The sequence below is a fragment of the Gopherus flavomarginatus genome, chromosome 8 (genome assembly GCF_025201925.1).
Source record: "Gopherus flavomarginatus isolate rGopFla2 chromosome 8, rGopFla2.mat.asm, whole genome shotgun sequence".
Lineage (NCBI taxonomy): Eukaryota > Metazoa > Chordata > Testudines > Testudinidae > Gopherus > Gopherus flavomarginatus.
In genome coordinates, this window is record NC_066624.1 from 57145075 (window position 1) to 57172111 (window position 27037).

Sequence of the window (27037 nt, forward strand, 5' to 3'; positions counted from 1 at the left end):
TTCTGGCTGGAACAAATTAAGCTCAGGTCCCAAAATCCCAGACCTGTCCTGGGTCATTAGAACAGCCAGACTATGCTGACAGTCTCTTTGTTGAGCACATCTGGCTCTCAGCTCTAGTGTTTAGGGTTTACCTTCCAGCATACTGAGGACTACTTTTGAAAGCCACACTCAGAAGCCAATCAAAGATGACATCTACTCAGGACTCCCCCATATTTCCGTTTGAGCATACTCGAGAAGACATGTTTCAAAATCATTTTCACACAGACGATCCATCATCACAGCTCACCAACACTCAGTGTCAACATAGTCAAACATCTCTTTGACAAGATCCCAAGACTGTTCTTAGAAAACGAATTGTTGGATTGGATCCCACTCTGGGGAGCAGGGAAAGACTCTTGTCAAAGCACATTTGACCATGTTTGTTGATACACTGTTGTTATCTCATTTTAAGCACCACATTGTAAATAACATGAGATAATTGTTCTGGAACATGTCACAAACACTGAAACTAAATGAGAAAGACCAGCACCACTGTCAGAAACAAGTCACCAGAGGTCAGGTAACTCCAAAGGGAAGGTTATAAGATAAGGAAAGGAGGATTATAAGAAAAAGGAGCAAAAAGCAGAGGAACAGGTCCGAGGAGAAAGAGAAAAGCAGAAGGGAACCGACCGAGCAAGTACATGTGAGAAAAGTGAGAGAGAAATACCTAGTGTAATTTCCCAGTGAAATGCTATAAGTGGAAGGCAACCCAAGACACAAACACAAACATACGCACACACAAAGAAATTTAAATGTCAGAAAGCATTGTTCATATGGGCTCTGGTAACAAGGTAACTCCACAGCTCCAGGGGGTGTGGGTGGGTGTGGAGAGGCGGCAGTCAGAGCTAGTTGTGAGTTTGCTGCTGGTGGGGAGTCAGGCAGGAAACAAAGATCACATTCTCTGTCCATCCCCATGGTGGTAATGTAATAGGAGGAACCCTGGGCCAGACAGTTTCACAGAACCCTGGATATGCAAAGGATTCCCAGACCCACCCTGCCCACAACAGGGGAAATTTAGATTCTGTTCATTCAATTAATGGTCTTTCCTACCGTGCTGTATCAACAGATCTCTGCCCTTGCCTGCAGAGAACACCCTCTTTTGTAACAAAAGAGGAACCCATTGTCCGTGCTCCTTGGGGCATGGACTACAGACCCTGTTGAAACTAGGTTCCATTGCCCTTCATGCAGTCAGAAATGGGAAAGATTTTACCATGTATTTTCACTAATAACACAACAGCCTTTCAGCTCCCTTCCGAGAAAGATGCCATTAGGAGTTCATAATTTCTATCATACTAGTAGGCAACTGATGTTATTAATGTCAAAGACGCACCATCTCAAAGAGCCACAGGCATGGCATGCTGTGTGGTTGAGAACTTGGGACTAAATATGCACCTTTTAAATGTAAGGGTGAGCAATGACCAGTGCAGTTCTTGTGAGAAATAAATGGGACCCTCAGCATATATACCTACTGCTGTGACTGCTCTTTCATCTAGATGCCCCAAGGCAACCATTTGTTTTGAGAGCTCCTTCCCACCCATTAGACCAAAAATCAATTTCAGCCCTATTCCCTCTGGAGAGGGGAAGGGTACCCAGTTTCCAGTCATTCAAATTCAGAGTTTCTGCCAATGCACTTTGATCCTGAGCTGCAATCCCCTTGCTGTTCCAGTCCAGGGCCTCTCTTGAGTTGGGTCTCTCAATCCCAACAAAACTGCACCGAGTAGTCGTGTGGTTTTGCAATATATCAAAATGTGGTGGATGAGGCCACCACACCCCCTTTTCACTTGTTAGCTGATCCAAAATTTGCACGTAGCAGGGTAGTCACCTGCTCCCTGGTCTGAAAAAGGTTACAACCAGCCTGGAGAGACGGCTGGGGCTGCGAGCTAAAATCTAGGCTGATTGGGGAAGCAGCCACAGCTGAGCCACACCCCAATCAGACCTCAGCTGGCCCTGATAAAAGGGCTATGAGCCAGGAGGGAGAAGGACCTGGTTGCTTGGAAGAGAAGGGTACTTGAGACATAGCAGTGCTGGGGAAAGGGAGGAGGAGCTGGGGAGCTCCAGCCTGGCAACTCCCCAGGCTGCAGGCCTTGATAGAGGCCTATGCAGGTACGGGGGCTGGGAGGAGCAGCCCGGGCTTAGGCAGAGACAGCTAGTCTGACCCTCACTTGCCAATGATGAGTGGCCTTTTACAGACTGCAGTCTGCCCCAGTGAGTGGGGGCTAGATGATGACTGGCAGTAGCCACTGAGGCAAAGTGGGGATAGAGGATTGGGGGTTCCTCTGGGATGGGAGACCCAGACTGTGGGTTACTGCTGGGGCAGGATAAGGGGCACTGGGGTCCAGGAGGGACATGGGGGCCAGAGGCAGGCGAGACACCAGCCAACAGAGGGTGCTCCAAGCTGAACAAGAGCTAAATCCTGACATGACCAGCAGGAGGTGCCACACCAGTGAGTTGTCACATTGCTACAGGTCCCCAGACTAGTGAATTAGCCCAATGAACCGTGGAAGTTCTGTCATTGCTCATTCATGCATGCTTTCAATCCTGAAGCCAACAGCTTCTTCATATCACAGAAAGAAGTTAAGGATAACTTGCAGTAGACTGAGCAAACTGTTATTCCAACAAAGAGAACAAGGGACTCTAGTGCAAGTTGTTTTTAAAAGTAAATAGTGTATTTTGCAATGCGCTTCCCTAAAGAAACCAAATCAACCAGTCAAATGTTGTAAAGGACAAACCATGTCCCCTCTTTCCTCCCCCCCTTACCCCACTGCCATACTGGAAAGACATTCTGATGTGCCTGCTCTGGTATGATCCCACTGGTTAGGGCCTGAGCAGGGCTGGCCTTACCATGAGCTGAACTGAGGCAACTGCCTCAGGTGCCAGACTTGGGGGGGCACCACTAGGACCCAGAGTGTAGAGAATGGTGTCTGCTGCTGGTGCATATGTATTCTCTCTGCTCTAGATGCACAGAGATGGTGGAGTGCTGTGTTGGAGAAAGGAGAGCACAAGAGACATAACAGGCAGGCAGGAGAAAAGGTGAGAAGGACTAACAGAAAAAAGCAGGAGCTGCAGGGACAGAGAGGAGGAGGAACCTCTTATGTACCTCTCTAGCACCCCCAGGAGCCTGGACTGATTAACACCAGCTTCTCAGGGAGCGTCCTGTTTCCTGCTGCTTCCCTGAACCCACTTGAGGAGAACAGGCAGTCAGCTGAAGTAGTAGGAGTGAGTTAGGTCCTTAAGACACTGACCTCTTCCCTCACTCAGGCCCTACTACCACCAGCCTGCTTATTTGTCCCCTTCAACTGAGTGTTGAGAGCCATTGGGCCAGCATTCAGAAAAAGAAAGCAAGCAAAGGAAGCTTTCCTATCTAAGCAGGAAGGAGCTCTCCTGAGATACATAGACACAAACGTTCATGGTGAGCCTTCCGGCCCCAGTGAGGATGTGAGTGGTGAGGAGATGCCTGATCTTCCAGTTAGTCAGAGTGCAGGTGCCCTGGCAGTTACTGCAGCGTCCATATCTCCATCTCAAATGGATGCAACCAGGCACATTTCTGAAGAAAAATGTAGATCAGAGAAGAGTGTGGTGGAGGCGCAAGAAACAGCTGCTGCTGAGTTTTGTTCCTTAAGTTTAGATGATCTAAACTAGGACTGTGGACCCACTTGAGCAGTAGCCTGATGGACTTCCTTGTACTGCATGGGCCACAGCAAGTGAAAAACTTCATGCTCCCCCAAAACAATGAAAATAGAAGTTTCCATTCAACACATTACTGGTATGAAATCCCCAATGATGACAAAGTAGAGAGGCCATGGCTTATGTACTCAAAAACCCAGAATGCTGCATACTGTTTTTGTTGCAAACTCTTCCAGTCTAATGTTCCAGCCACATTGGGTTCTACAGGAACAAAGAACTGGAAAAATCTAGGCAGCAAATCACTAGAAAGCATTCCATAAGTGGAAAGAGCTTGAGATGAGACTAAGTTAAAGGCCACCATAGATGATCAGCATCAAGAGAAGATTGCATCAGAGTCTTTTTATTGGCAAAATGTTCTGAAAAGGCTCATAGCCATTGTGAGAATGCTTGCTACCCAAAACCTAGCACTGCGTGGCACTTCAGATCAGCTGTATGTGCCAAACAATGGAAACTTCCTTAAAATTGTGGAGCTGATGGCTGACTTTGATGCTGTACTCCAGGAGCAACTAAGAAGAGTCACCACCCAAGAAATGTACACACACCACTTCCTTGGAAAAACAATTCAAAATGGGATCATACAGTTACTGGCAACAAAAGTCAAACAGAAGTTTGTGGCAGATTGGAAGTCAGCAAGATATTACTCTGTTATTCTGGACTGCACATCTGCATCAGCCATACGGAACAAATGACTTTGATGGTGCATTCTGTAACAACAACAGAACCTAGTGAAAATGTCCCTGCAATGGTGACTGTCAGAGAGCATTTTCTAGAATTTATTGACATTGATACTACAGGAGCTGGTATGACAAATGTGCTTCTTAAAAAGCTGGAAGATACAGGAATTGCGATAGCTGACAGGAGAGGTCAGGGCTACGATAATGGTGCCAGCATGACAGGAAAGAACAGAGGAGTGCAGACACAGATCTGAGAGTTAAACCCTCAAGCTTTTTTTGTCCTGTGCTGTTCTCATTCATTGAACTTGATGGTCAGTGATGCAGCATCAGCGTCTAGTGAGGCTGCTGAATTTTTTAATGTAATTCAAAGCATCTATGTATTTTTCTCTGCATTAACTCATCAATGGCAAATTTTGAAGCAACATCTGGGAACACCCTCTCTGACACTGAAACCACTGAGTGCCACATGATGGGAAAGTCGAGTGGAGGCGATAAAGCCTATCAAACACCAAATTGGGAAGATAGATGATGCCATAGTTGCCATTATGGAGGATAATGCTATGACAGGAACTGTTCATCAGAGGACAGTGGCAGAGGGAAATGGAATCACCAGAAACATACATAACTTCAAATTTCTGTGTGGCTTAGTGTTGTGGCACAACATACTGTTTGAAATAAATGTTGTAAGCAAGAGACTCCAAGGTGTTGACCTTGATCTATGTGAGGCAATGGAACAAATGGACAAAGCAAAGTCATACCTACAGTCTTACTGGTCAGATGAGGGATTTCAAAACGTTCTGAAGAGTGCAAAGAAGTTGGCAGAGGAACTTCACACTGAAGCTATTTTCCCATCCATTCAAGAATACAAGAGTCATCGAAGAAGACATTTTGATTATGAGGCACGGGATAATCCCATAAGACTCCAAAGAACAATTCAAAATTGAATTCTTTAACCAGGTGCTAGATTGTGCAATACAGTCAGTTGAAAACATTTCATGCAGCTCAAGGAACACAGCAGTGTATTTGGGACATTGTATGATATTCCCAAACTCCTCAATATACCTGAAGAAGACCTACACCAGCAATGCAGGGCACTAGAGACAGTGTTAACACATGATGACGTGCAATATTGATGCGATTGATTTAGGTGATGAACTGAAAGCCCTTTCAAGTTACATTCCAGCAGAATCAACTCCAAAGGCTGTTCTGGAATAAATGTGCACAAATAAGATGACCACCCTCTTTCCAAATTATTTTGTTGCTCTGCGCATACTTCTAACACTTCCTGTAATAGTTGCCAGTGGACAAAGCAGTTTCTCCAAGCTGAAGTTGTTAAAAACACATCTACGCTCCACAATGACACAGGAGAGGCTGGTCGGCCTTGCAAGCATCTCAATAGAGCATGAGCTGGCCCGGACTGTGAACCTTCAGGAAGCAGTTCAAATCTTTGCAACCAAGAATGCATGGAAAGCACCACTTTAATTATTCAAACAGATAAAAATGCCAGTGTTTACTATGCAGACAAGAAAAGTTACCTTTGCTGTTCAGGTGTTTGGAAGTTAAGTATTACTTAACATTTTTGAACAAGACATTTTAAGTTGTTAGTTCTCCTTTATTGGGGTAGGTAACAGAGCAGTACCATGAGAGGAGTAGAACAGGAAGAAGGCAGAATTGAGATCTTTCAAAGTTTTGGCCCAAGCGAGGGGGTATGGGGTCGTCATTTCAGCTCCCTGCCTCAGGTGCCAAAATGTTATGGGTCGGTCCTGGGCCTGAGGTGCAGTTATGGGGTAGGATTTCAACACTTTCCCATAGCATGTGTTGAATTCCACCACAAGAGTCTGTGGCAAATCCCCTTGCAAAGACCTGAGAACCAGAAAGAGCTGGCATCTCCCACCCATGCTCTGGTTTGGTGGCACAAAGGGGCTGTAAGATAGGCTTACCGAGCCAGCTGAGCATCCCCAGGGGGGGAATCCCTGGGGGGCTAAAGCTATGTTGCCACTACACTAGCCACTCCCATAGTCCTCACTGCAGGGGATGTTACCAGCGAGGGGCCTACCCAGAGCATTCAGGAAAGGCCTGGTTGGCATGATGACACCCTAGAGGCCAAACTATGGGTGGAAAGCCACCTTTGACCCCCATGACCCTGGCAATGGGTCCTGCCCTGAGCACAAAGCTTGAGCAGACCAGACACCCAGATGTTACCTAGGCAATAATATTGTATTAGTCAAACAAAATATTGTGAGCCTGATTTCGATGTTAGTTTCACCAGTGTAAATCGGAAAACTGAATTCAGTGGCAGGGCACTGGGGTAAATGAGATCACAGTGATACCCAATATTTGAAAAACTCTTAATAGTTCCAAATGCACAATGGCCATGTGACTTGTCTGTAATTAAAGAAGAGCTTACTTGGCAATAGATATGAGCTGCATAGTAATTGCCTTGGAAGCGAATGCATATTGATTTATGAGACAGAAATCATCATGTCCTGTATTTAACAAGTAATGCAAAGCTCCACAAATGCCATGGAAAGCAAGAGCACTTGCATAATACAAATCCTGCTGGATTTTCAAAGTAGAATTAAAAACAAAATCTAAATCTAAACCCAAGTGGAATAAAGAGTCTCCCCTTTCTCCACTAAAAAGAATGATGGCAGAGTTTCATTTCTAATTTAAAACTTGATTCTGAAACACTTTACTCATCAAAGGAAATCAGTCTCTAGTAGTTAGGAATATTTTAGATTCGGGGTTACGAGTTTTGTAGGCCATAGGAGACTTTGCTCTCAGTCCCTGTACTGGCTTCCACAGATCTCTTTCTAATGTTACTCCTGCTGTAAATGGGTAACTGCAAGATAAAGAATCAGACCAAAGACTAAGGATTCAGTAAAAGGCATCTCAGGTAGGTAGTCCATTACTCCTTTTCACAAATCTTAACCTAGGGGTAGGAAAAAAACCACTCCAAAATCAAGTATCCAGGCTGCTGGTGCCCTTTACTCTGCCTCTGATGGCTAAAGAGTTAATTCGCCAAAACCCACTGAAATCAAAGAAAAACTCCCACCAACTTCAAGTTTTGGATCAGGCCCTTAGTGCTTAAATTCACTGCCCAAAACTTTTTGTTTGCCGAGAGTTACGGCTGAAGAGCAGTGCCTCGTACCCTTCCAGAACAGCAATTCTTAGGTCCCTGCACAGCAGGCAATTCAGAGTTAAAGTGCACACCAGTCCCACTCCCCAACCTTAACTCTGCCCTCATTGAGTGATGCCCCAGTCTGCCCCATCACATATGATGACCTCTATCTTTCCAGGAGATACAGAGCACTGTGGGGACAGTGGGAGAAACTGTCAGACCATGTCCTCACTAAGGCAAAATAATAATGTAGGTCAGGCTTAGTGAGCAATAGCTGACTATGCCTGACCTGAACCATTTCACCTGTTCTGCACACACCACCCCATAGCTGCCAGATGTCACCACCCTTGATCCTTGTCTTAAGGAGTCCCTCTGGAATATCATCTGTGTGATACTACACCCCATATTCATCATGGGATATTAAATGATTATGGCATAATTATAGGGGGAGAGGTAGCTCAGTGGTTTGAGCATTGGCCTGCTAAACCCAGGGTTGTAGGTTCAATCCTTGAGGGGGCCACTTAGGGAACTGAAGTAAAAATCTGTCTGGGGATTGGTCCTGCTTTGAGCAGGGGGTTGGACTAGATGACCTTCTGAGGTCCCTTCCAACCCTAATCATCTATGATTTGCTGAATACAATTCCTATTTGTATGCATGTATCATTTTTGTATTTGAAGATATGAATATTGACTATGTATCAGTATTTCCAGAGTAAGCACATTTGAGAACACTCACAGCTAGCATGTCAGGTACAACAGTGAAGGTAAACAATGCTGATGGTCCATCAGCAAAGACAATGGACCATGGAAGAGCTTAGCCTTCCTGAGAATGCTCCAGCCAGCCTGTAAGTACTGGCTGCTTTTACTCAGCAGGATATGCAAGGGCATGTGACCAGACCACATGACACTGAACTCCATTTTGATACTTGTATTTTTCCACAAGCTGGTCTGGGAACTGAGTTTTGGAACAAAGGGTTCCTGCCATATGGTAAAGCTATATAAGGTGGGATGAGACATCATCTAGTGCCCTCACTTCCCACACAAGAGAACTCCTGGAAACACTCAAGGAAAAGACTGAACTGGGAGAAGTGCTGATCCCAGGTTAAAAGGATTTCTAGCTAGTGTATGGAAACCTGGTGAACTGCTTGTATCATCAGCCAGGGTGAGAAATTGCTAATTCATATCCAATCTATCTTGTATGTTAGGCTTAGTTTGTGTTCTATTTGCTAGGCAACCTGCTTTGATCTGTTTGCTATCACTTATAATCACTTAAAATCTATCTTTTGTAATTAGTGAATGTGGGTGTTTTTCTTTATCTAAACCAGGGAGCCTTTGAGTGAAGTGTCTGGGGAAAAATCTCAGCTTGGTTAACACAGGCTTGTGGCATATCCTTCCCACATCGAGAAGAAGGCGAACTTTATTAAGGAGCGTACATTGTACCCTGTATGACGGTATTATGATGGTTGGTGCCCCTCATAAGGCTTTATAAAATATGCTTATGTGTGTGTGTATATATATATATATATATATATATATATATATATAACATAACTAGAATGTGTTGTATGCTATATATGCCATGTAACACATCTCTGTAAAGGTTATGATCTACTAAATCTATTAATCCTATTTGTAGGCATGTCTCATTTGTGTATTTGAAGTTATGAATATTGGCTGCATACTTGTTTGATTCTAAGTAGGCTGTAGTGAAGCAGTTGGTCAGCTTCCTAAGAAAAGACTCAGTAAGTGCCCAGTCAAGAAATACGTAACATTTGAGCTTTCCCAGGAATGTGGCTTGGCTGGTAAGGAACTCAGTCATGCATGGACATGTGATTTGCCCAGGTGACTCCAAAACTCCATTTTGTAGCTGGACTTTGCATAGGAGAGAGGAGGGGGTCTCCACCCAGAAGAGAGAGTCTATTTAAGCCAGTGAAAGCCCCCTCCATTTGGTCTTCAGCTGGCTAAAGAGAGGGTCTCTCCACCCTCAAAGATAACTGAAAGAAACTGGAACAAAGGACAGTGACTGCAAAGGGTGTGAGTGATTGCTGGACCAAGACTAAAAGGAGATTAGTCTGTAAAAGGAAGCATTCTGGAACTGGTGAGGATCTTATCTGTATTCAGTTCCTTACTGTATTAGACATAGACTTGCATGTTCTATTTTATTTTACTTGGTAGTTCACTTTGTTCTGTCTGTTACTACTTGGAATCACTTAAATCCTACTTTCTATACTTAATAAAATCACTTTTTACTGATTAACCCAGAGCATGGTGTGTGTGTGTGGGGAACAGCTGTGCATACCTCTCTATCAGTGTTATAGAAGACAAACAATTTGAGTTTACCCTGTATAAGCTTTATACAGGGTAAAACGGGGTAAAACGGATTTATTTCGTTTTTAGACCCCATTGGGAGTTGGACATCTGAGTGTTAAAGATAAGAACACTTCTGTAAGCTGCTTTCAGTTAAGTCTGCACCTTTGGGGCAAGTAATTCAGACCCTGGGTCTGTGTTGGAGCAGACAGGCCTGTCTGGCTCAGCAAGACAGGGTGCTGGGGTCTCAAGCTAGCAGGGAAAGCAGGAGCAGAGATAGTCTTGGCACGTCAGGTGGCAGCTCCCAAGTGGGTTCTGTGATTCAACCTGTCACAGTGGCGTAGTTGGCAGGATCTGCACACAGCTGATTGCTTAGAGTTAGGTAGTGATTTTAAGTGAGTTTTAAGTATGGTGCCTGGAGAACAGACATAGTGGTTACTGGTTTGTTATTTTCTGTTTGCTTAATTTGGGCAAGGAAAGTAGGGACAAAAAAGAAAGCAAAATAAATAAGATTAAAGATCAGAAAAAGCTAAAACTATACAAGTTGCAAATTGCCCAGAAAAGCTGAACACTAGGTGCAGGGCAAGTCTCTGTTAACTGAGAATCCCTTGAGTTGAGTGTATCCCAGCTTTCAGCGAACTGCAGAGGGGTGTGGCCCAGCACAAGAAAGCAGGAAAATGACGACCAGTGAAGCAGCTTCTAAACTAGAGCTGGCTAGGCTGGACGCATAAAAGAAGGGAAAGGACCGGGAGTTTCAATTGAAACTCAAAGAGCAGAAAAGGCAGGGAGATGGCTGCCCACAAAAGAGCAATGGAGGCAGAAGAGGCTGCCCACAAGAAAGCTATGGAGGCTGAAACAGCCAGGGCGGAGGCAGAAACAGCCAGGGCGGAAGCTGCCCACAAAAGAGCTATTGAGGCCCAAAAGCATGAACTGGCTGTTATGGGGTTGAGGGGACAAAACCCTTCAGCTGGTGGATCAACTTCCCCCAAAATTCACAAATGGCAGTGACTATGTCCACAGTATTATGAATTCAGCGATATTGTCAAACATTTCTTCACCTTTGAAAGACTGTGCACCCTCCATTAAATTCCTGAAGGTCAAAAGATAACCACATTGGTAGCAAAATTGACTGGCAGAGCTCTGGACATATTCAATAAGACGCCTATTAATGATGCTTCAAACTAGGCAAATTTAAGGAACTGGTTTTAAAACAGTTTCAGGTTACACCTCAAACCTACAGGGTTAACTTCAGAAGTCTTAAGAGGGGATCTGGATTAAGTAATGTAGCTTATGTAAATGAAAAAAGAGGTTTGGTAAATAAGTGGGTGAGGGGGAAATGCATTACAAGTTTGGAAGAAATGTGTGATTTAGTTACTCAGGAACAATTCCTGAATATGTTCAGTGATGACATAAAACAGTGTTTGTGGAACAAAAAGATGGATGCAGTAGGTGAATTAGCTGGGTATGCAGACTCTTATGAGAAAGCACAAGCTGCAATCTAACATAAACCACTGGCAGAGGGGTACAGGGTTGGGGGGAAAGCAGAATCACCTTTTTACCCCTGGGGGAGGTGAACACCCAGCCTCCTTTTTCCCATTCCCCTGTTACTCGTCCCAAATTTCCTGTGCAAGCAGAGAAGCCCAGGAGGTGCTCTCACTGTAAGTACACTGAGCACCTGAGGAATAAGCATCCCTTGCTGAGTGGGAACAAGCAGCAAGTAACACACAAAACTGCTACTTCTCAGAGCACAGCTGCTGCCTCTTTCCACACAAGATTTGTAAAACTTGCTTCCACACAACCAACCAGTGAGCATATGCATGCTGTGAAACTGAATGGAAAAGTGCTTCTTGGCCTAAGAGATACAGGTACTAAGATTTTTGTGGTCAGGAGGGACCTGATCCAGGAGAAGGATTTATTGCCTGGGAAACTAGCAGAATTGGAGCTGCTGGGAGGGTTACAAAGTCCTTGCGCCATCAGCTAAAGTACACATGCAAACTGGGGGTTTACAGGCTGAACTGACCATTTCAATGGTTGCACACAATTTTGCACCGTTTCTACTGGGAAACGATTTCTTTAATGTGGCTGAATCTGTCCCAAGTTGGTTAGCAGTGAAAACGAATCTTGTGCTAAAAGTCCCAGGGTGGGGGTGAAGTCACATGGACTGCTAGGGGAACAGAAAAGTGCCTCTTAGATTCCTCTATAGCAGTAAAGAATGCAGGTTTGGGGGCAGGGATGGTTGTAGCCAGTTCTTGTAGCCCTGGGTTTCAAGGCAAGTCCCAGAGGGGCTGGACAAAGCCAGCTCTTGTCCCGTAATCAGCTCCCTGGGGGAGGGGGATGTACCACCTTATAGCAGGGGGGCCACTCCAGCTGCTGACTGCCAGAAAGTTGCAGGTCAGCAGGAAGCAGGGCCTGACCTGGGGTGCAGAGAGACATGTGTCTCAAAGGTGGAAGTTGGGGTCCTGGTGATTGCTGGCAAGCGCAACTTGAGTGAAAAGGAAGGAATTTTGCTGGCCAGTGAAGAGTCTGTCATAGCAGGTAGCTGTGAGACCACAGCTGGACCAGGGTCACCTTCCCTTTTGGGGGACACAAGTATCTGGCCCAGAGGGGATCTCAAAGAGGAAAGTCCAGACGGAAGCAGGTGTGTGTGTGTGTGTGTGTGTGTAAAGTCCGCCCACCTTTTGTAGGGAGTATCTTTCCCAGGAGGAGGGTGAAAAGTCTACATTTAAAATGCCAGACCCCTCTCCTGCGAATCAGGTTTTAGGAAAAACTGGGGGTCAGATCTCTGGGAAGAGAGAGTCCATCTCGCTGACCTGTTGGGAACAGAAAGTGGGGTTTTACCAAACCAAGGCACTCCATTGAAAGATGTTGTTCTTGCAAAGCTTGTAAGGGATAAAACTGTCTCTCCAAGACAGGAGAGGGGAAATCTCTGCATGGGTGAAACTTCACAAGAGAGTGGTGTCCAGCCCAGAGAAATTCTGGAGGGAGGGTCCGAGGGCAGGCATGGTTGCAGTACACCCTTTCCTTGCCAAAGCCTCAAACACATGCCTGAATTAAAAGCCTGCTCCACAGAGGCAAAAAAATCCTTCTGTACTTAATAAACTTGTTCCATTGTTTTATCTACATCAATGTGCTTGGACTGAAGTGTCTGGAAAACTCCATTTGGGATAACAAGATTTGTATGTATCATGATTAGGGGGCTGGAGCACATGACTTATGAGGAGAGGCTGAGGGAACTGGGATTGTTTATTCTGCAGAAGAGAAGAATGAGAGGGGATTTGATAGCTGCTTTCAAATACCTGAAAGCGGGTTCCAAAGAAGATGGATCTAGACTGTTCTCAGTGGTAGCAGATGACAGAACAAGGAGAAAAGGTCTCAAGTTGCAGTGGGGGAGGTTTAGGTTGGATATTAGGAAAAACTTTTTCACTCAGAGAGTGGTGAAGTACTGGAATGGGTTACCTAGGGAGGTGGTGAAATCCCCTTCCTTAGAGGTTTTTAAGGTCAGGCTAAACAAAGCCCTGGCTGGGATGATTTAGTTGGGAATTGGTCCTGCTATGAGCAGAGCGTTGGACTAGATGACCTCCTGAGGTCCCTTCCAACCCTGATATTCTATGATTTTCTAATAATAAATGACAGACTTTATATGAACTTGTGTTGTCCAAGCGTGTTCTGGGCAGCACAAGATGCACATTTCTGCGGGAATGTCTGAGACTGAAAATTTGGTGGTGTTACCCTGCACTGTAATTCAAGAATGGCTGCCTACGGCACTCACCCAGTGAAACTGGGAGTGATTTACACACTGGAGGCTCTGTGAGCAGACCAGAAGTCGTTGCTCACAGCGAGGCAGTATAAAAGGCACCCCATGCTGGGGAACTGAGGGGACACAGCTGTTCAACAGTCCAGACTGTACCCTGGGTAATGTCACAATCCCATGCTCCCCTGGGAAGTCTGTTGCGTTGTTGTAGTCATGCTGCTCCCAGCATATGATCAAGACAAGATATGCAAAGTAATATATTTTTAATTGGACCAACTTCTGTTGGTGGAGGGTACAAGCTTCCAGCCTTCACAGAGCTCTTCAGGGATATTACTTCGCCCACCTTGTCTCTCTCAACACGGGAAGCATGAGACAGAGCAAGAAGGCCAATCAAAGGTCCCTTCTTCACAATTTTTTGGCTTTTTATAATCTCATCTTTCCACTTCTCCCATCTCCTCTTCCTAGTTTTTGATGCCTGCTTCTGTATTTCCAGCACCCCTACCACAATGGTATATATAGCATCTACACATATCTATATATCCCCCCAGCCTCCCCTGTGCACCTATTTCCCTATAGCCTCCCCTCTGCCTTTATATCTCTGCTTTTCCTCCACCCCTCCCCACAAGTGAGCAGTTTATTAATGATATTGACAGGCACCAGTTACCCTTTGCTGGCAGGTGCCCATTAGTTATGGAACTGGGAACTTTTCTTTAAACAAAATTAAATTACATGCAAAAAAACCACATTTATTTGACAACTATGCACAGTTAGGCATTCAAAAGCATGTACAGAGGGCCATATCCCCAAATGGTATAAATTGGCACAGCTCCACTGACTTCAATGGGCCAGATCCCCCTTGGAGTAAACTGGCACAGCTCCACTAAAGTCAATTCAATAGTAAAACTATTACACAGTAATAAGATGACCCCAGGATCCCTGCAGGCTGTGATCATATCAAGATTTGACTCTGAGAAGAGAGTGCGTTAACTTACAGTTCCAAACACTTTCCTCTGGTAATGCCCAAAGAACAAGGGGCCAGCCCTTCAGCTGGTGTAAACCTGCAAGAGAGCCATGCTGCTCTACACCATCTGAGGATCTGGCCTGTTATCTCTCTTCAGCAGTCAGACGATCAGACCAGATGATCTGATGATGATGATGGGCTGAAGGGGGTAGGATAGCTCAGTGGTTTGAGCATTGGCCTCCTAAACCCACGGTTGTGAGTTCAATCCTTGAGGGTGCCATTTAGGGATTTGGGGCAAAAATCTGTCCAGGGATTGGTCCTGCTTTGAGCAGGGGGTTGGACCAGATGACCCCCTGAGGTCCCCTCCAACCCTGATATTCTATGATAATAATCCTTTCTGAGCTTAAAAACTTTAGGGCCTGATTTTCAGTTATGCCAAGGCCTGGTTATACTGATCTGGCAGTAGAAAGGGGCCTTAAAATGGGTGTTCACTTAAAGGCCCCATTAAATTTGCAGAGGGATGCTAAGGGGCCTTAGCAAAACTGAGAATTCAAGCCAGTGAATCTGTGACTCCACAGAGGTTTCTTTGGTGGAAATTCTGTCAAGCAGGCCAGAGACTAATAAGCTTGGGTGAAATCATGCCTCACTGGAGTCAATGGCAAAACTCCCACCAACTTCAGTGGAGCCAGGATTTCACCTGTTATGTCCCTTCCTTCTACATGCAGCTTGTAGATTGCTCCCAAGCTCAGCTACGTTGCTTCCATTTCTCTCCCCTTTCTATCTTTCATATGGTATCTTTTCCAAAGTGCCCTACCCATCCACACACTGCAGTCCAGCCTCTCATGCAGCCTGGGTCAGCTCCCAGCAACCCAAAACGCTCCTGGGCCCAAGCTGGGAGAGGGTACAAGAGGGGGCAGGATGGTCTTTGCCAAATGTCACAAAGTTACAACAGCAGCAAAATCGAAGGAAAAGCCAGCCAGAGGAACAGAGGCTAACGAGAGAGTGATCCAAACAAACAGGGAAGCCCAAGGGACAGAAACGGAACAAAAGAGCAGCCCAGAGACGTGAAAGAGAAAGGGAAGCCAGTGGATGGAGTGTCTGGAAATTTCAGTTCTGTCTCTGAAGGGGAGGAAGAGTGCCAAGGAGGGGAGAGGAAGTGAAGAAAAAAACCCAAGGGAAACAAATACTACCTAGGCATATCCGAATCAAGAAACTGCCTGCAAAAACACAAAACAATCACATGGTTAGTGTGGGTTCAAATGGAGGGCAGCAGCAGCAGCATTGTAAGGAAGTGATTCAGACGCCTAATGCCTCCACGCAGCCCCTGCTGCCCTTCCTTGCCTCATGCAGGGCAGCAGGGTTGCAGCCAAGGGGCCTTACACCTTGTAGGCATGCGTGGATGTGTGAGCAGTGTGCCGAGGGGCAACAGCCATGGCCTGCGTTGTTGTTTGGGGAGTTGTAAAGGGGAAGAGACCAGATCCCCTTCCTGACGGTGGTGACAGAGTGTGAACAAGAAACATCCTTATCTCAGCTGGCTAGGGTGAGGAGGAGGAGAGACAATCTTAGCTACAGGGGCTATTTGCAGTGGAAACCTAAAGCATGCCTGAGCCTGTGGGGGAAAAGTCTGGGGCTGCTGGCATTACAGGCTAAAGCCAACTCCTTGAGGGCCTAGCTAACACCTCCAAGGTGAGGCCTTTTCTGGTTCTCATCAGGAACAACTTACATTGAAACATCTGTGGTGGGGGAGAAGGGCAGTCCAGGGGATGGGCCCAGGGTCTGCTTGCTGCAATGAGGACTGAAGGACACACAAGAGCAAAGCAGGGAGCAAAAGCAGTTCAGAAAGAGGGTTAGATGCATCCCATTCAATTGGCTCTTATCCCTTTGTCCCTACAGCCAGGGTCTCCCCACGGCTAGGGTCAAACCAAGCAAAAAGCCCATGCAGGGTTGAAGCAAAGGGAATTTGTGAAGATGTTTCCTTCCATTGTCCTGTGGAAATGCAATCCTCTTTCCTTTTTCACATGTTCCAGTTACCCCTTCTCCTCCCTGCACCACCCCTTCTGCCCATGCTCCTGAGGGCTTCTGGTCCCAGTTGTGGAGAGAGGCAGTGATCCAAGGTTTCCAGCCCTGGGAGCGAGCACTGCATTTTCACACACCTAGTTTAGATTCTGGGACAGAAAGCTAGTTACAAACCTGACGCCCTGGGTCCCTCAAGTTGTAAGCAACACCTCCCCTTTGCTTGGTAAACAGTCTTGTGACAAGCAACTCTGCAAACAAGCACCTCTCCACTCTCTGGAGAACTCCATGCCAGGGCTGAAATCCCCTGCCCAGAATGACCTCTTCTAGTGTGCAGTGCTCAAACGGGGTGGAAGAAGAGGGAGAAATTCCCAAGGTGCCACAGCATTGCTCTCGTGTGTGGAGTAGGGCAAAAGAATGAGCACTGCAGAACGGGCCCAGTCACACTGTGCTACGTCAGATTTAACGGGCCAGATCCCAAGCTGGTGCAAATCAACCCTAGCTCCACTGGAGTCACTGAGTCAGATCCCCAGTTGGTGTAAATTGATGTGGCTCCTGATTTATACTAGTTCAGGATCTAGTCCTAATTCTTCCAGCTGTCTGTTACACTGTTTCTCAATGACCGGTCTGTGGACTGGCGCCGGCTCTGAGATTTCCCTGATACAGTTTAGGAAGGCAACAAGCTGGTCCTTGATAGTGAAAGGTTGAGAAACGCTGTCTCTATTGCACTTTGTTTGTATCGATTTCTGTCTTGCTCAGGACAGGCAGGAACAAATGATCTGAGCTACCCAGAGAGGTGCTGAAGTGCAGCTGTTCTGAGTCCCTGCTCCCTCTGAACACTGCTGCTGTCAGCCTCATGCAGCGTCACCTGCATGGCTCTGACAGCACACAGTGGAGCCTGCCCTACTGCCCTGATCCAATCCTTTCCTCAGGGTCATTCACTGCACAGTGACTCTTCAGATGCAACTGCTTGTCGTGTGACTCACGTTACGCCTGGCCCACCCTTGCCCTTCCCCACTCCACTCATGTACTCACTCCAGCAACCTGCTGCCTTGCTCTGGCCCCCTTGGTCAGCCACCCAGCTGGCGAGGGGCTCTGCTGGCCTAGGGCAGAGTGCTGGCCTGTGGGCATTGCTGGGTGAGGCAGATTATGTAAGTGAGCACACAGGTCACAGTGGGACTGAGCATTTCTCCTGCACTGAGCTTTCTGGGTTTTAAACTGTATTCCCTCAATTATACCATGTGCCCACAGGCAGGGAAGCCCTGGCAGGAGGAAGGAAGAGAAGATGTCCCCAAGGATACAAGGAAGGAAGATGTAACAGAGACCAGCTCAGTTTCCTTCCTGCCATGTCCCAAGGACAGGCAGTGCAATGCTTCACAATGGCCACACACAATGCGGATGTCCCTTGCGTTGCCAGTGATGATCTCTCATCTCCTCTATGCGAATTACAAGCAGGCTCTGTGACTAGTGACTGCTCCCACTTTCTGCTGGATGTGCTCCCAATCTTCTCCTAAAACACACTGTGCAACCACTTCCACCTAGAATCCATTCCAGAGTGGACCCGTGACAGCTCTCCAGGCTAGACATCTTGCTGCTTGCCCTGAGCTGCAGCAGTGACCTGGAGCTCTGCTCTGTGGTTCCATAACAGTCGCTCCACAGCCACTACGGACCTACTGACTGGTTATTTATTCCCAGGTTGCTGCTAGGGTTCCGAGTTCTGGTGTTTGCTGCCACCCCCTTACGACTTAGCCAAAAGCATCACCAGTAGCAGAGCCCCTATAGGCATCTGACTGATACTGCAGCACACAGCTATACTGGGTCTCAGAGAAGCCTAGGTGACAGTCTCAGCATCTAAAGGGAGGTGCATACAACATTGCCTATCAGTTGAATGTAGGGCCATGGGGCCTCAGCACCCTGGGTCAATGCTGCTACAACACAGGGATGGGGGATGGCATCTTAAAATCCACAGGTGGGTGAAAATCCAAAGACTCCTTTGATGTTGGTGTAATATTTTGAAAATGCCACTGGGAAGTGAGGCCCTCTTTGGCACATGCCCATGGCAGCCCTTGGTGGTGCAAGGAAGACCTGCCTCAGCAGCCTCAGGGGAAAGCTGTCGGCCAAATAATGATCTGAGACACCATCAGTGTGTGTGTTTGTGTGTGGTGGGATTTGGAGAAGCCCACCTCGAATCCCTGGGCTTCTGTGGATTCTCCACTGTTCCTGCCTTGTGGTGCAGCCATGTCGTCATCCTGCCAGTGCCCTCTGAAATGCAGACTCAGCACAACCACCACCCCCAAGTGGTCTTGCAGCAGCAAGAAGGCCCTGATGGGCAAGACCTTGCGTGCAGGAGGGGGAGAAGCCCCCATAAACACAGACAGCTCTTGTCAACCTAACTGGACCAGACATTGTCTAGCGCCTCAGGACAGCAGGGCAAAGTGAAAAGATGGCAAAGCCAGGCCAGACCCACCGATCATCCTGGGAGGGGTTGACGTATCCAGAGGACAGGATGTTCAGAGACAAGATGTTGGGGTCAATCAGAGACTCGTCTCCCTCTGGAGTGTTTCGGATCCGACCTGCCAACACACGTCAGAACACACCATTTGCAGTATAGGCAGCTGGGCGGGAGGAGGGGGGCACAGCTCAGTGGGGATGGTTCACAGTTTCAAGCTGCATAGCAGGGTAAATGGTAAAGGTGAGAAGTGGGGGAAGATGCTTAATGTCAGCATCATATCCTCCTTCAGCCCCTTGGGACAGGCCCCTATATCCATCGCCTCTTGCTAGTAGAGATCAAACTGCCCAGGCTCATCCCCATGGGTGGGAGGGTGCATGGCTCCAGGGGGACCACTAGGAGGAGCTCTGTGAGCCTGCTACCACACCCCTGTGCACGTCTGGCTCACTCCCTTCCACGTGGCCAGCCAGCCCCAAAGGCCAGAAGCCTCCAAAGGCCATGGAGAGGAGGAGGTATGTCCTTCCATCCTGCCCCTCCCCTACCAGTAAGGACATATGCATGGAGCCACTCCTGAGCTCCCCAAAGCAGCCTGGCCTTTACATGGGCTATGCAATGAGAGAGGTTCCTTGCCCCTTCTCCTTCACTATGCCTTGGGTAGAGAGCAGGCACCGAGAGGGCCCTAATTCCCCAAATGGGGACTCAAAGAGCTGGCAGAGGTCCCTTAGTCTAATCCGGAGTGTTAACAAGAATAATGGGGGCACAGCCTCAGCTGGTGGCAATTTCCATTGAAGTAAATGGAACTCTGACCATTGACAGCAGCTGAGGATCCGCCCCGGGACTCCTGCTGCAGCAGTAGTAAGGGCCTAGCAGTGCAGCCTTGGCTCCTGGGGGTAGCCTGGTACTCAAGGAGGGGGCGCCTTACTGAGTGATGTGCTGCTGAGCATGAGTAAAGGGAGTGCCAGCTGGCCCCCAGCAACCATCTGCATTATTTCCCACAACAGGCCTGACAGAGTAGGAGGAACGGGAGCCTGGACAAAGCATGAGGGAGAAGAGATTATGGGAGAGAAGGGAACGGGAGGGAGCACACAGGTATGAGGATTCAGGAGTGAGGCATCTGCTCAGACCCTGCCAACCAGCAACTCTGCTTACCTACAACCAGCTCTCGCACTTCTTTCCAACGGACGAGGCTGCTGTTTTCATGCACTAATGTCACAGTGATCCTCCTCTGGATTCCCTGTCAGCACCACGCCAGAGAGAAAAGGGCAGTGGTGAAAACCAACAGCCCCACACCCAGTTGTTATGGGGAATAGGAAGATGGGCCAGTGGAGTGGCACAGGGACAAGGAGCAGGGCAAGGACCATACCTGGTGGAGCAGGAAGGTTCCAAGGCATGGCATCCCTCCGCGGTGATCAACAATGGCAGGAATGTAACTGAAAAAGGGAAACTCAGTGAGATGTGATCTGAGATGGAGGTGCTCCTCCCCATGCCAAGGCCTGGGCAATCTCACCCCGCCACCCCAGGGCCAGGGGGGATCTCACACATGCACCCTCCAAGTCCCTGGGGATTTCACACATGCTCCCCCCAGGGGATCTCACAAATGCACCCTCCTGGGCCCAGGGGATCTCACACACCAATCCCCCATCTAACCCCATGTAACCCCATGTAACCCTCAGGGCCTGGGGGATCTCACATGTGCATCCTCCAAGGGCCAGGGGGATCTCGAACTCGCATCCCTCGAGGGCCTGGGGAAACTCACACTTGCATCCCCTGAGGTCCTGAGGGATCTGACACACACTCCCGGGGGATCTCACACTCACAGCCCCCACTGCCTGGGGGATCTCTCACACGCACACCCCAGGGCCGGGGGATCTCACTCATGCACTCCACAAAGCCCAGGGAATCTCCCAAGGGATCTCACATATGTACACCAGAGAGCCTGGGGGATCTCACACATGCACCCCAGAGGTCCTGGGGATCGTACACGCACTCCCTAGGGCCCTGAATATCTCAAATATCCACCAAGGGCCAGGGATCTCACCCCCCCCCCCAGTCACTGGGGGATCTCACACAGACACCCAACAGGTCCCAGGGGATCTCACATACGGACATCCCCAAGCCTCGGGGGATCTCATCCCCCCACCCCCCAGCATAGGTGACGACTTTCCCTGTTCCCGGTGGGTGCTCAACCTACCCTACACCCCTGGCCCCACCTCTACACCACCCTCACACTGCCCCCATTCCACTCCCTTACCCCAAGTCCCCGCCCCTGCCCCATCTCTTCTCCACCTCCTCCCCTGAGCATGCCACGTTCCCGCTCCTCCCCCTCCATCCCAGAAAGTCATAAGCACCGCCAAACAGCTGTTAGGTGGCAGTGCAGCAGGAAGCACTGGGAGGGAGGGGGAGGAGTGAGGATGTGGCGTGCTCGGGGGGGGAGGAGGAGTAGGGAGCTTGGCTGCCGGTGGGTGCAGCGCACCCACTAACTTTTCCCTGTGGGTGCTCCAGCCCCAAAGCATCCAGGGAGTCCGCACCTAACAGGGCCCGGGAGATCTCACATACGCATCGTCCCAGGGTCTCGGGGATCTGACAGATGTACCCTCCAGGACTGGGGGATCTGACACATGCACCCCCCAGGGTCTGGGAAATTTGATACAGGCACCCCCCAGGACCCGTGGGATTGGACACATGCATGCCCCCAGGGTATGGGGGATCTCACACATGCACCCCCAAAGCCCAGGGGGATCTCAGACATTTGCACCCCATCCTGGGGGATCACACACACGTGCCCCCAGGGCCTGGAGGATCTGACACCTCCCCCCCCACAGGGTCTGGAGGATGAGACTCATGCCCTCCCCAGGGCTGAGGATCTGACACACGCATCCCCCCAGGGCCCGGTGGATCTGACATATGCAACCCATAGGTCCTGGGGGATCTCACTCATGCACCCACCAGGCCCTAGGGATCTCACACATGCACTCCTAAGGGCCAGGGGATCTCATACACATACCCCCAGGGCCTGAGGAATCTCACGCACCCCACATGGCCCAAGTGATCTCACACAAGCACCCCACAAGGCCTGGGGGATCTGAAACATGAATCTCCCGGGCTCGGGGGATCTGACACTGCCCCTCCCCCCGGGCCCGGGGGATCTCACACTTGCACCCCAGGGCCTGGAGGATGTCACACACACACCCCTCAGGGCCTAGGGATCTGATATACGTACCCCCAGGGCCCAGGGAATTTGACACAGGCATGCCTCAAGACCTGTGGGATCTCACACATGCACACCCTAGGGCCTGGGGGATCTCACCCACCCACCTCCCAGGGCCAAGGGGAACTCACACACGCACCGTACAGAGTCTGGCAGATCTCACACACACAATGCACCCCCATGGCCTGGGGGAATCTCAGACTCGCACCCCAGAGGTCCTGGGGTATCTCACACACACACCCCCCAGGACACGATGGCTCTCACACACGCACCCCCAAGGACATGAGGGTTCTCACACACGCACTTCCCAGGGCACAAGGTCTCACACACGTGCACATCACAGGACCCTAGAGTGCTCTCTCTCTCTCTCATGATTCCCATTTGTGTTGCCAGTGCCATGCATGAAGGGTCCTGATGACTCGAAGAGATTTGGGCTCAGCCCTTCAGCTAGCAAAAGGGCATTCCAATGTCCTGAGCCCAGCCCAGCACACTGGAGACCAGAAACAGGCGGGACAGGCCCAGACTCCATAGGGGCCATGCCTAGGAGCGAACAGACTTTCTCCCGGAAGCAGCAGCAGGTGATTGGATGTCTCCGATCATCAGTGGAGCCCTTAGAGCATCCCAGACTCAGAGGTGCTTGAATCTTTTATTGGCTGAGTTTTGCCTGTTGGTCCTGGTTATGAATTACCCACAACCAGACCGTGATTTTAGACATTTATTTGTTATGCCCAATTGCCTGACCAATACTTTGTGCCAACGTTTCTTTAAACCTGTGGTTTGGTTTTCCAATGGATGCCTGTGAGAATTCCCTCTGGCGCCATGTGACTGTTCCCTCAACTCCCATGGTGTTGTGTCTGCCTCCTGCACTGGTCACCTAAAAGCAGCCACATTTGCAAATTATCGATGAACCACCAACGAATCTCTTGTGTGAATCCCAAAAAGAGGCTGCTGTGGGAGCAGCACAGATGTGAGATGTCTTCACGATCAGTGTGACACCAAACAGATGGGGAATAAAAAACTCCTTCAATTGAAAACTCTAGGCTGGAGGTGAGAGTCTAGACAAGCCATTGCAAGCACTAGCCCAAGGAATTGTGGTTGGTTTGCAACTGCTTTTTTGCTGCATTTGCCCCGTGCTCTCCAGCTGCATGCTAGCGCCAGTCCCATGTCCCTCATTTGTTTACTTGTGGCAGGCTATTTTTGTGGCCATTACTTGTGGCAGGCATCACTTATTGCCCCAACTCCCAACATCTTGTCAATCTTTCACCAGCAAATCCCACCTGGAATGCACAGGGAGGCCCATGCACCTTCCGCTGTGGCAGTTCTGGAGACCCCTGTAAGATCTCTTAGCTGCACATAGGCTCATTAATGAATGTGCTTTGAAAAGATTCTTCCCAGGCTCTTCCTACAGCTACCAAGCAATTCAAAGCCTGCTGCTGATAGTGCAGGGCCCCCTACATGTGCCCTGTACCTGGCACTGGGGCAGCTGCTCCCACATACAGTAGACCTTTTATCTGGAAGAGCTGTAATTAAATCAACAGCTGTGGCTGGCTGCTGGGGTGGGGAGAAGGTAATTGTATTACTGTCTGATTTCCTTTTCTCATTGTTCTGCATGAGGCAGCTACATCAGCACAATTCTCATAGCTCTTTGGACCACACTGTGCTTTGGGGAGAAACTTGTTCCATTTTGCAAGGGACATCTCAAAAAGTGACACTGTGGTTTGGCACAGAATCATAGTCCTGGAAGGGATCTCAAGAGGTCATCTAGTCCAGTCCCCTGCACTCATGGCAGGACTAAGTATAATCTAGACCTTGCCTGACAGCTGAGCTCCCCAGGGTATGATTCCCCCTACTGCTCCCCAGGATGGGATCCCCCGACAGTAGGACACTCTGGTTCCCTGGTCAGCCCTCAGCAGGGGAGGTACTTACTCGCCATTGGCCTCCAGCTCGCAGATCTCAAAGAAGACCATCAGATCATATTTGCACTGGCACGGCCCGGCGCTGGGGCGTGCCAAGGTGCTCAGCTTCGTCGCTGGCACTACGGTGGGCAGAAAATAAGACTTACAAACAGGAAATGAGAAGCTGCTGAAGTGTGAGCTGTACTCACTGCACCATTCAAAAGATGAGTGTCAGTCAGAGCTAGGACCACTGGCAGTGACTGTCTAGGAGAGCAGCTAGCTGAGATCTAGCCCCAGCTGGAGATGACCTCTAACCCCCAACATGCCAAGCGAAGGGGCGAGAACGTGCACAAACACATGCACCCACTCAGATTCTGTGAATCCTTACTCCCATTGTGGTTCATACTCCTGTCCGTAGTCCCATTGAAGCCAGCGGGCCGATGTGGGGAGCAACAGTACGAAGGATCAGGCCCACACAGTGTATATGAGAGACGAGACACATACAGAAGAAGTGACTGCTGCTTTTGCTAAGCTCTGGCTGAGCATCGCCCTCTGACAGGCCACCCCCTTCAGACAGTTCCAGCCAGAGGCCTGACCCCAAATCACAGAACGAAGAGGTAGGACACACAGAGGCAACAGCAAACCAAGACACTAGGCTGCGAGGAAAACCACTGGGACTCGGGTGTCAGATGCTAAAATATTTGGTGCCCAATATGCTAGCCGGCTCACTGCTGGATGCGCTCTCTGGGCATGCTCTCTCTGCTGCTAGCTTAGCCATCTCGTTTCTTCCGCGAGAGAGGGAGGAGTCCAGCCCCGTCCCGTCCCCGTCCTCCCCCGTAATGAACTGTGCTGAAATGAAAAATGCAAGTATCCTCAGAAAGGTGGGAACAGGCATGGCAATGCCATTCAGTACTGAGCTCTGTGGGTGTCCCCCAGGCATTACATGGACACATTCCCCACAGGAGGCATGGCTAGAAACCCGAGGAGTAGTAGGATCTTCCACAGTGGTGTCCAGGAACCATTTAGGTTGCGGAGCCTTTCTCACAGCACAGTTCATTACAAGTGGGAGAGGAGGGGGCTGCACAGGGCTGGACTCCTCCCTCTCTCGCAGAAGGAACGAGGTGGCTGAGCTAGCAGGAGAGAGAGCATGCCCAGAGAGCGCATCCAGCAGTAAGCCGGCTAGCACACCAGGCACCAAATATTTTATCAGCTGGAGGGATTTTTCATGCTCTTCAGGGTGGAGGGAAGGGAAACAAACAGAAACCGCAAAACAGTTGAGAAATGGAGTGGGAGTGAATGGACATCATGGGGACGAGGATGCAGTCTGCTTTGCCAATGCTGCACACTTCAGCCCTCTTTAACCACCCCCGAGCCCTCTGAGCCAGTGCTTTAAACAGGTGTCCCACTCAAATCAATGTGCGTCAGGACAGAGCTGGTAGCACGTCTCTGCCCAACAAGGGGGAGGGGAGATGTAAGAGTGAAGGAAGGAGAGACACCCCGGGATGGGTATTCTGCAGTCTGGATGCGCACGCTGATGGGAGGCAATTTAATTTCAGTGCAGGAACCCTTTCCTATAACAAGTGGAATCAGAGCCATCCTTACCCATACACACAATACGCAGCTGCGTAGGGCACCAGGAAATTTGGGGCACCAAATTTCCTGGTGCCCTGCGCAGTTGCGTGCTGCTCCATCCCCTGCTACGGCTCTTCCCCAGGGCCCCTGCCCTGCTCCGCCCCTTCCCCACCCCTGCTCTGCCCGTTCCCCACCTCTTCCCACCCCTGCTCCACCCCAGCCCCGCCCCCACCCCCCTGAGCTCTGCAGCAGGGCTGGGTCTGTACTGGGTGGGACATGCAGACCCAGCTCCAGCCACACCACCAGTGAGTGCTGGGAGGTGGTTCCCCCCTGCCTCCCAACCCAGCCCCCTCACAGAGACCTGGGGCCTGCCCCCCCCACCCCCACGGAGGCCTGGGGACAGCACCTCTGGTCTCCCTCGCAGAGGCCTGGCAGCGCGGGAGGGAGGGGGCAGCACAAGGCCCCAGAATAGCTAGGGACAGCCCTGAGTGGAATATCAACACTGAGGTTACAGTTCTAGTGAGACACCAAGGAATGGCTCTTCATGGATGACAACGGCTAGTGAAAGGATGAGGGCATCCCTGCAGGAAGGGAAAGGGATGAGGAAGGCTTACTGGAGTGCAGGAGGTACTCAGCATGCCAGTGGATAGGCCTACTTCTGAGTTAACCAGATCCTAATGAGCAGACTTGGAAGGTTTAAAGCGCTGTGAATTATCCTGCACTGATTTCTTGATACTGTCAAGATTTTTTGAGGTCCTGTTCTCTGCTACTGAGTCACCACAGGGCAGTAACCCTGGTCCAGTAAGAAACCAAACCACCTGTGCTATCCATCACTTTACTGTGCAGCCCACAGGCCGCTCCAGCTAGCACCCTGTTTTACACTCAGCCATTACCATCTGGGCCCCTTTCTGCGGCAAATGCAAAACGGAAGGTGGCTAGCATCATCAGGCTTACCTGTTCATCTCACCACCAGGACTGCTCTCTTCTGAACATTCCCACAGAAATAGCTCCCCCCACCTGCAACACCCAGGAGTTCCCCAGACAAATGGTTTTTCTGTAGAGCTACACACCATGGCTGTCTCTACAGACATGTCAAAAAGCCAATACGCCACGAATACCGGCTAGCCTGGAAAGGTCTCCTTCCCCCACTGGAGTGGCTTGATTTACAGAAGCCATCTTAAAAACGTTGTGCAATGCATCAAGCAAAACAGCATGAGAACCCACAGACAATTCACCCTGTTATCGAAACACCATCTCCCATCACGCAGACCCTTACTGTGTACAAAACCAGGTGACCATGGTGTTACTGCAGAGCAGTCCAATAAGAAATGACCAATTCTCCCCCAATTCCCACGTGCTTCCAA

The 27037-nt window shown here is 49.3% G+C and overlaps 1 protein-coding gene across 1 annotated transcript in view; it reads right to left on the reverse strand.

The window, feature by feature from the left end:
- The window catches only part of KIF1A (kinesin family member 1A), a 185183-nt gene that overhangs the window by 27033 nt on the left and 131113 nt on the right, over positions 1-27037 (reverse strand). The window contains exons 35-38 of the mRNA XM_050965747.1: positions 24133-24241; positions 20362-20428; positions 20148-20232; positions 19017-19122 (exon numbers count right to left, since the gene is read on the reverse strand). Coding sequence (XP_050821704.1) covers positions 19017-19122; positions 20148-20232; positions 20362-20428; positions 24133-24241 — 367 coding nt within the window. The remainder of the gene's footprint in view (positions 1-19016; positions 19123-20147; positions 20233-20361; positions 20429-24132; positions 24242-27037) is intronic.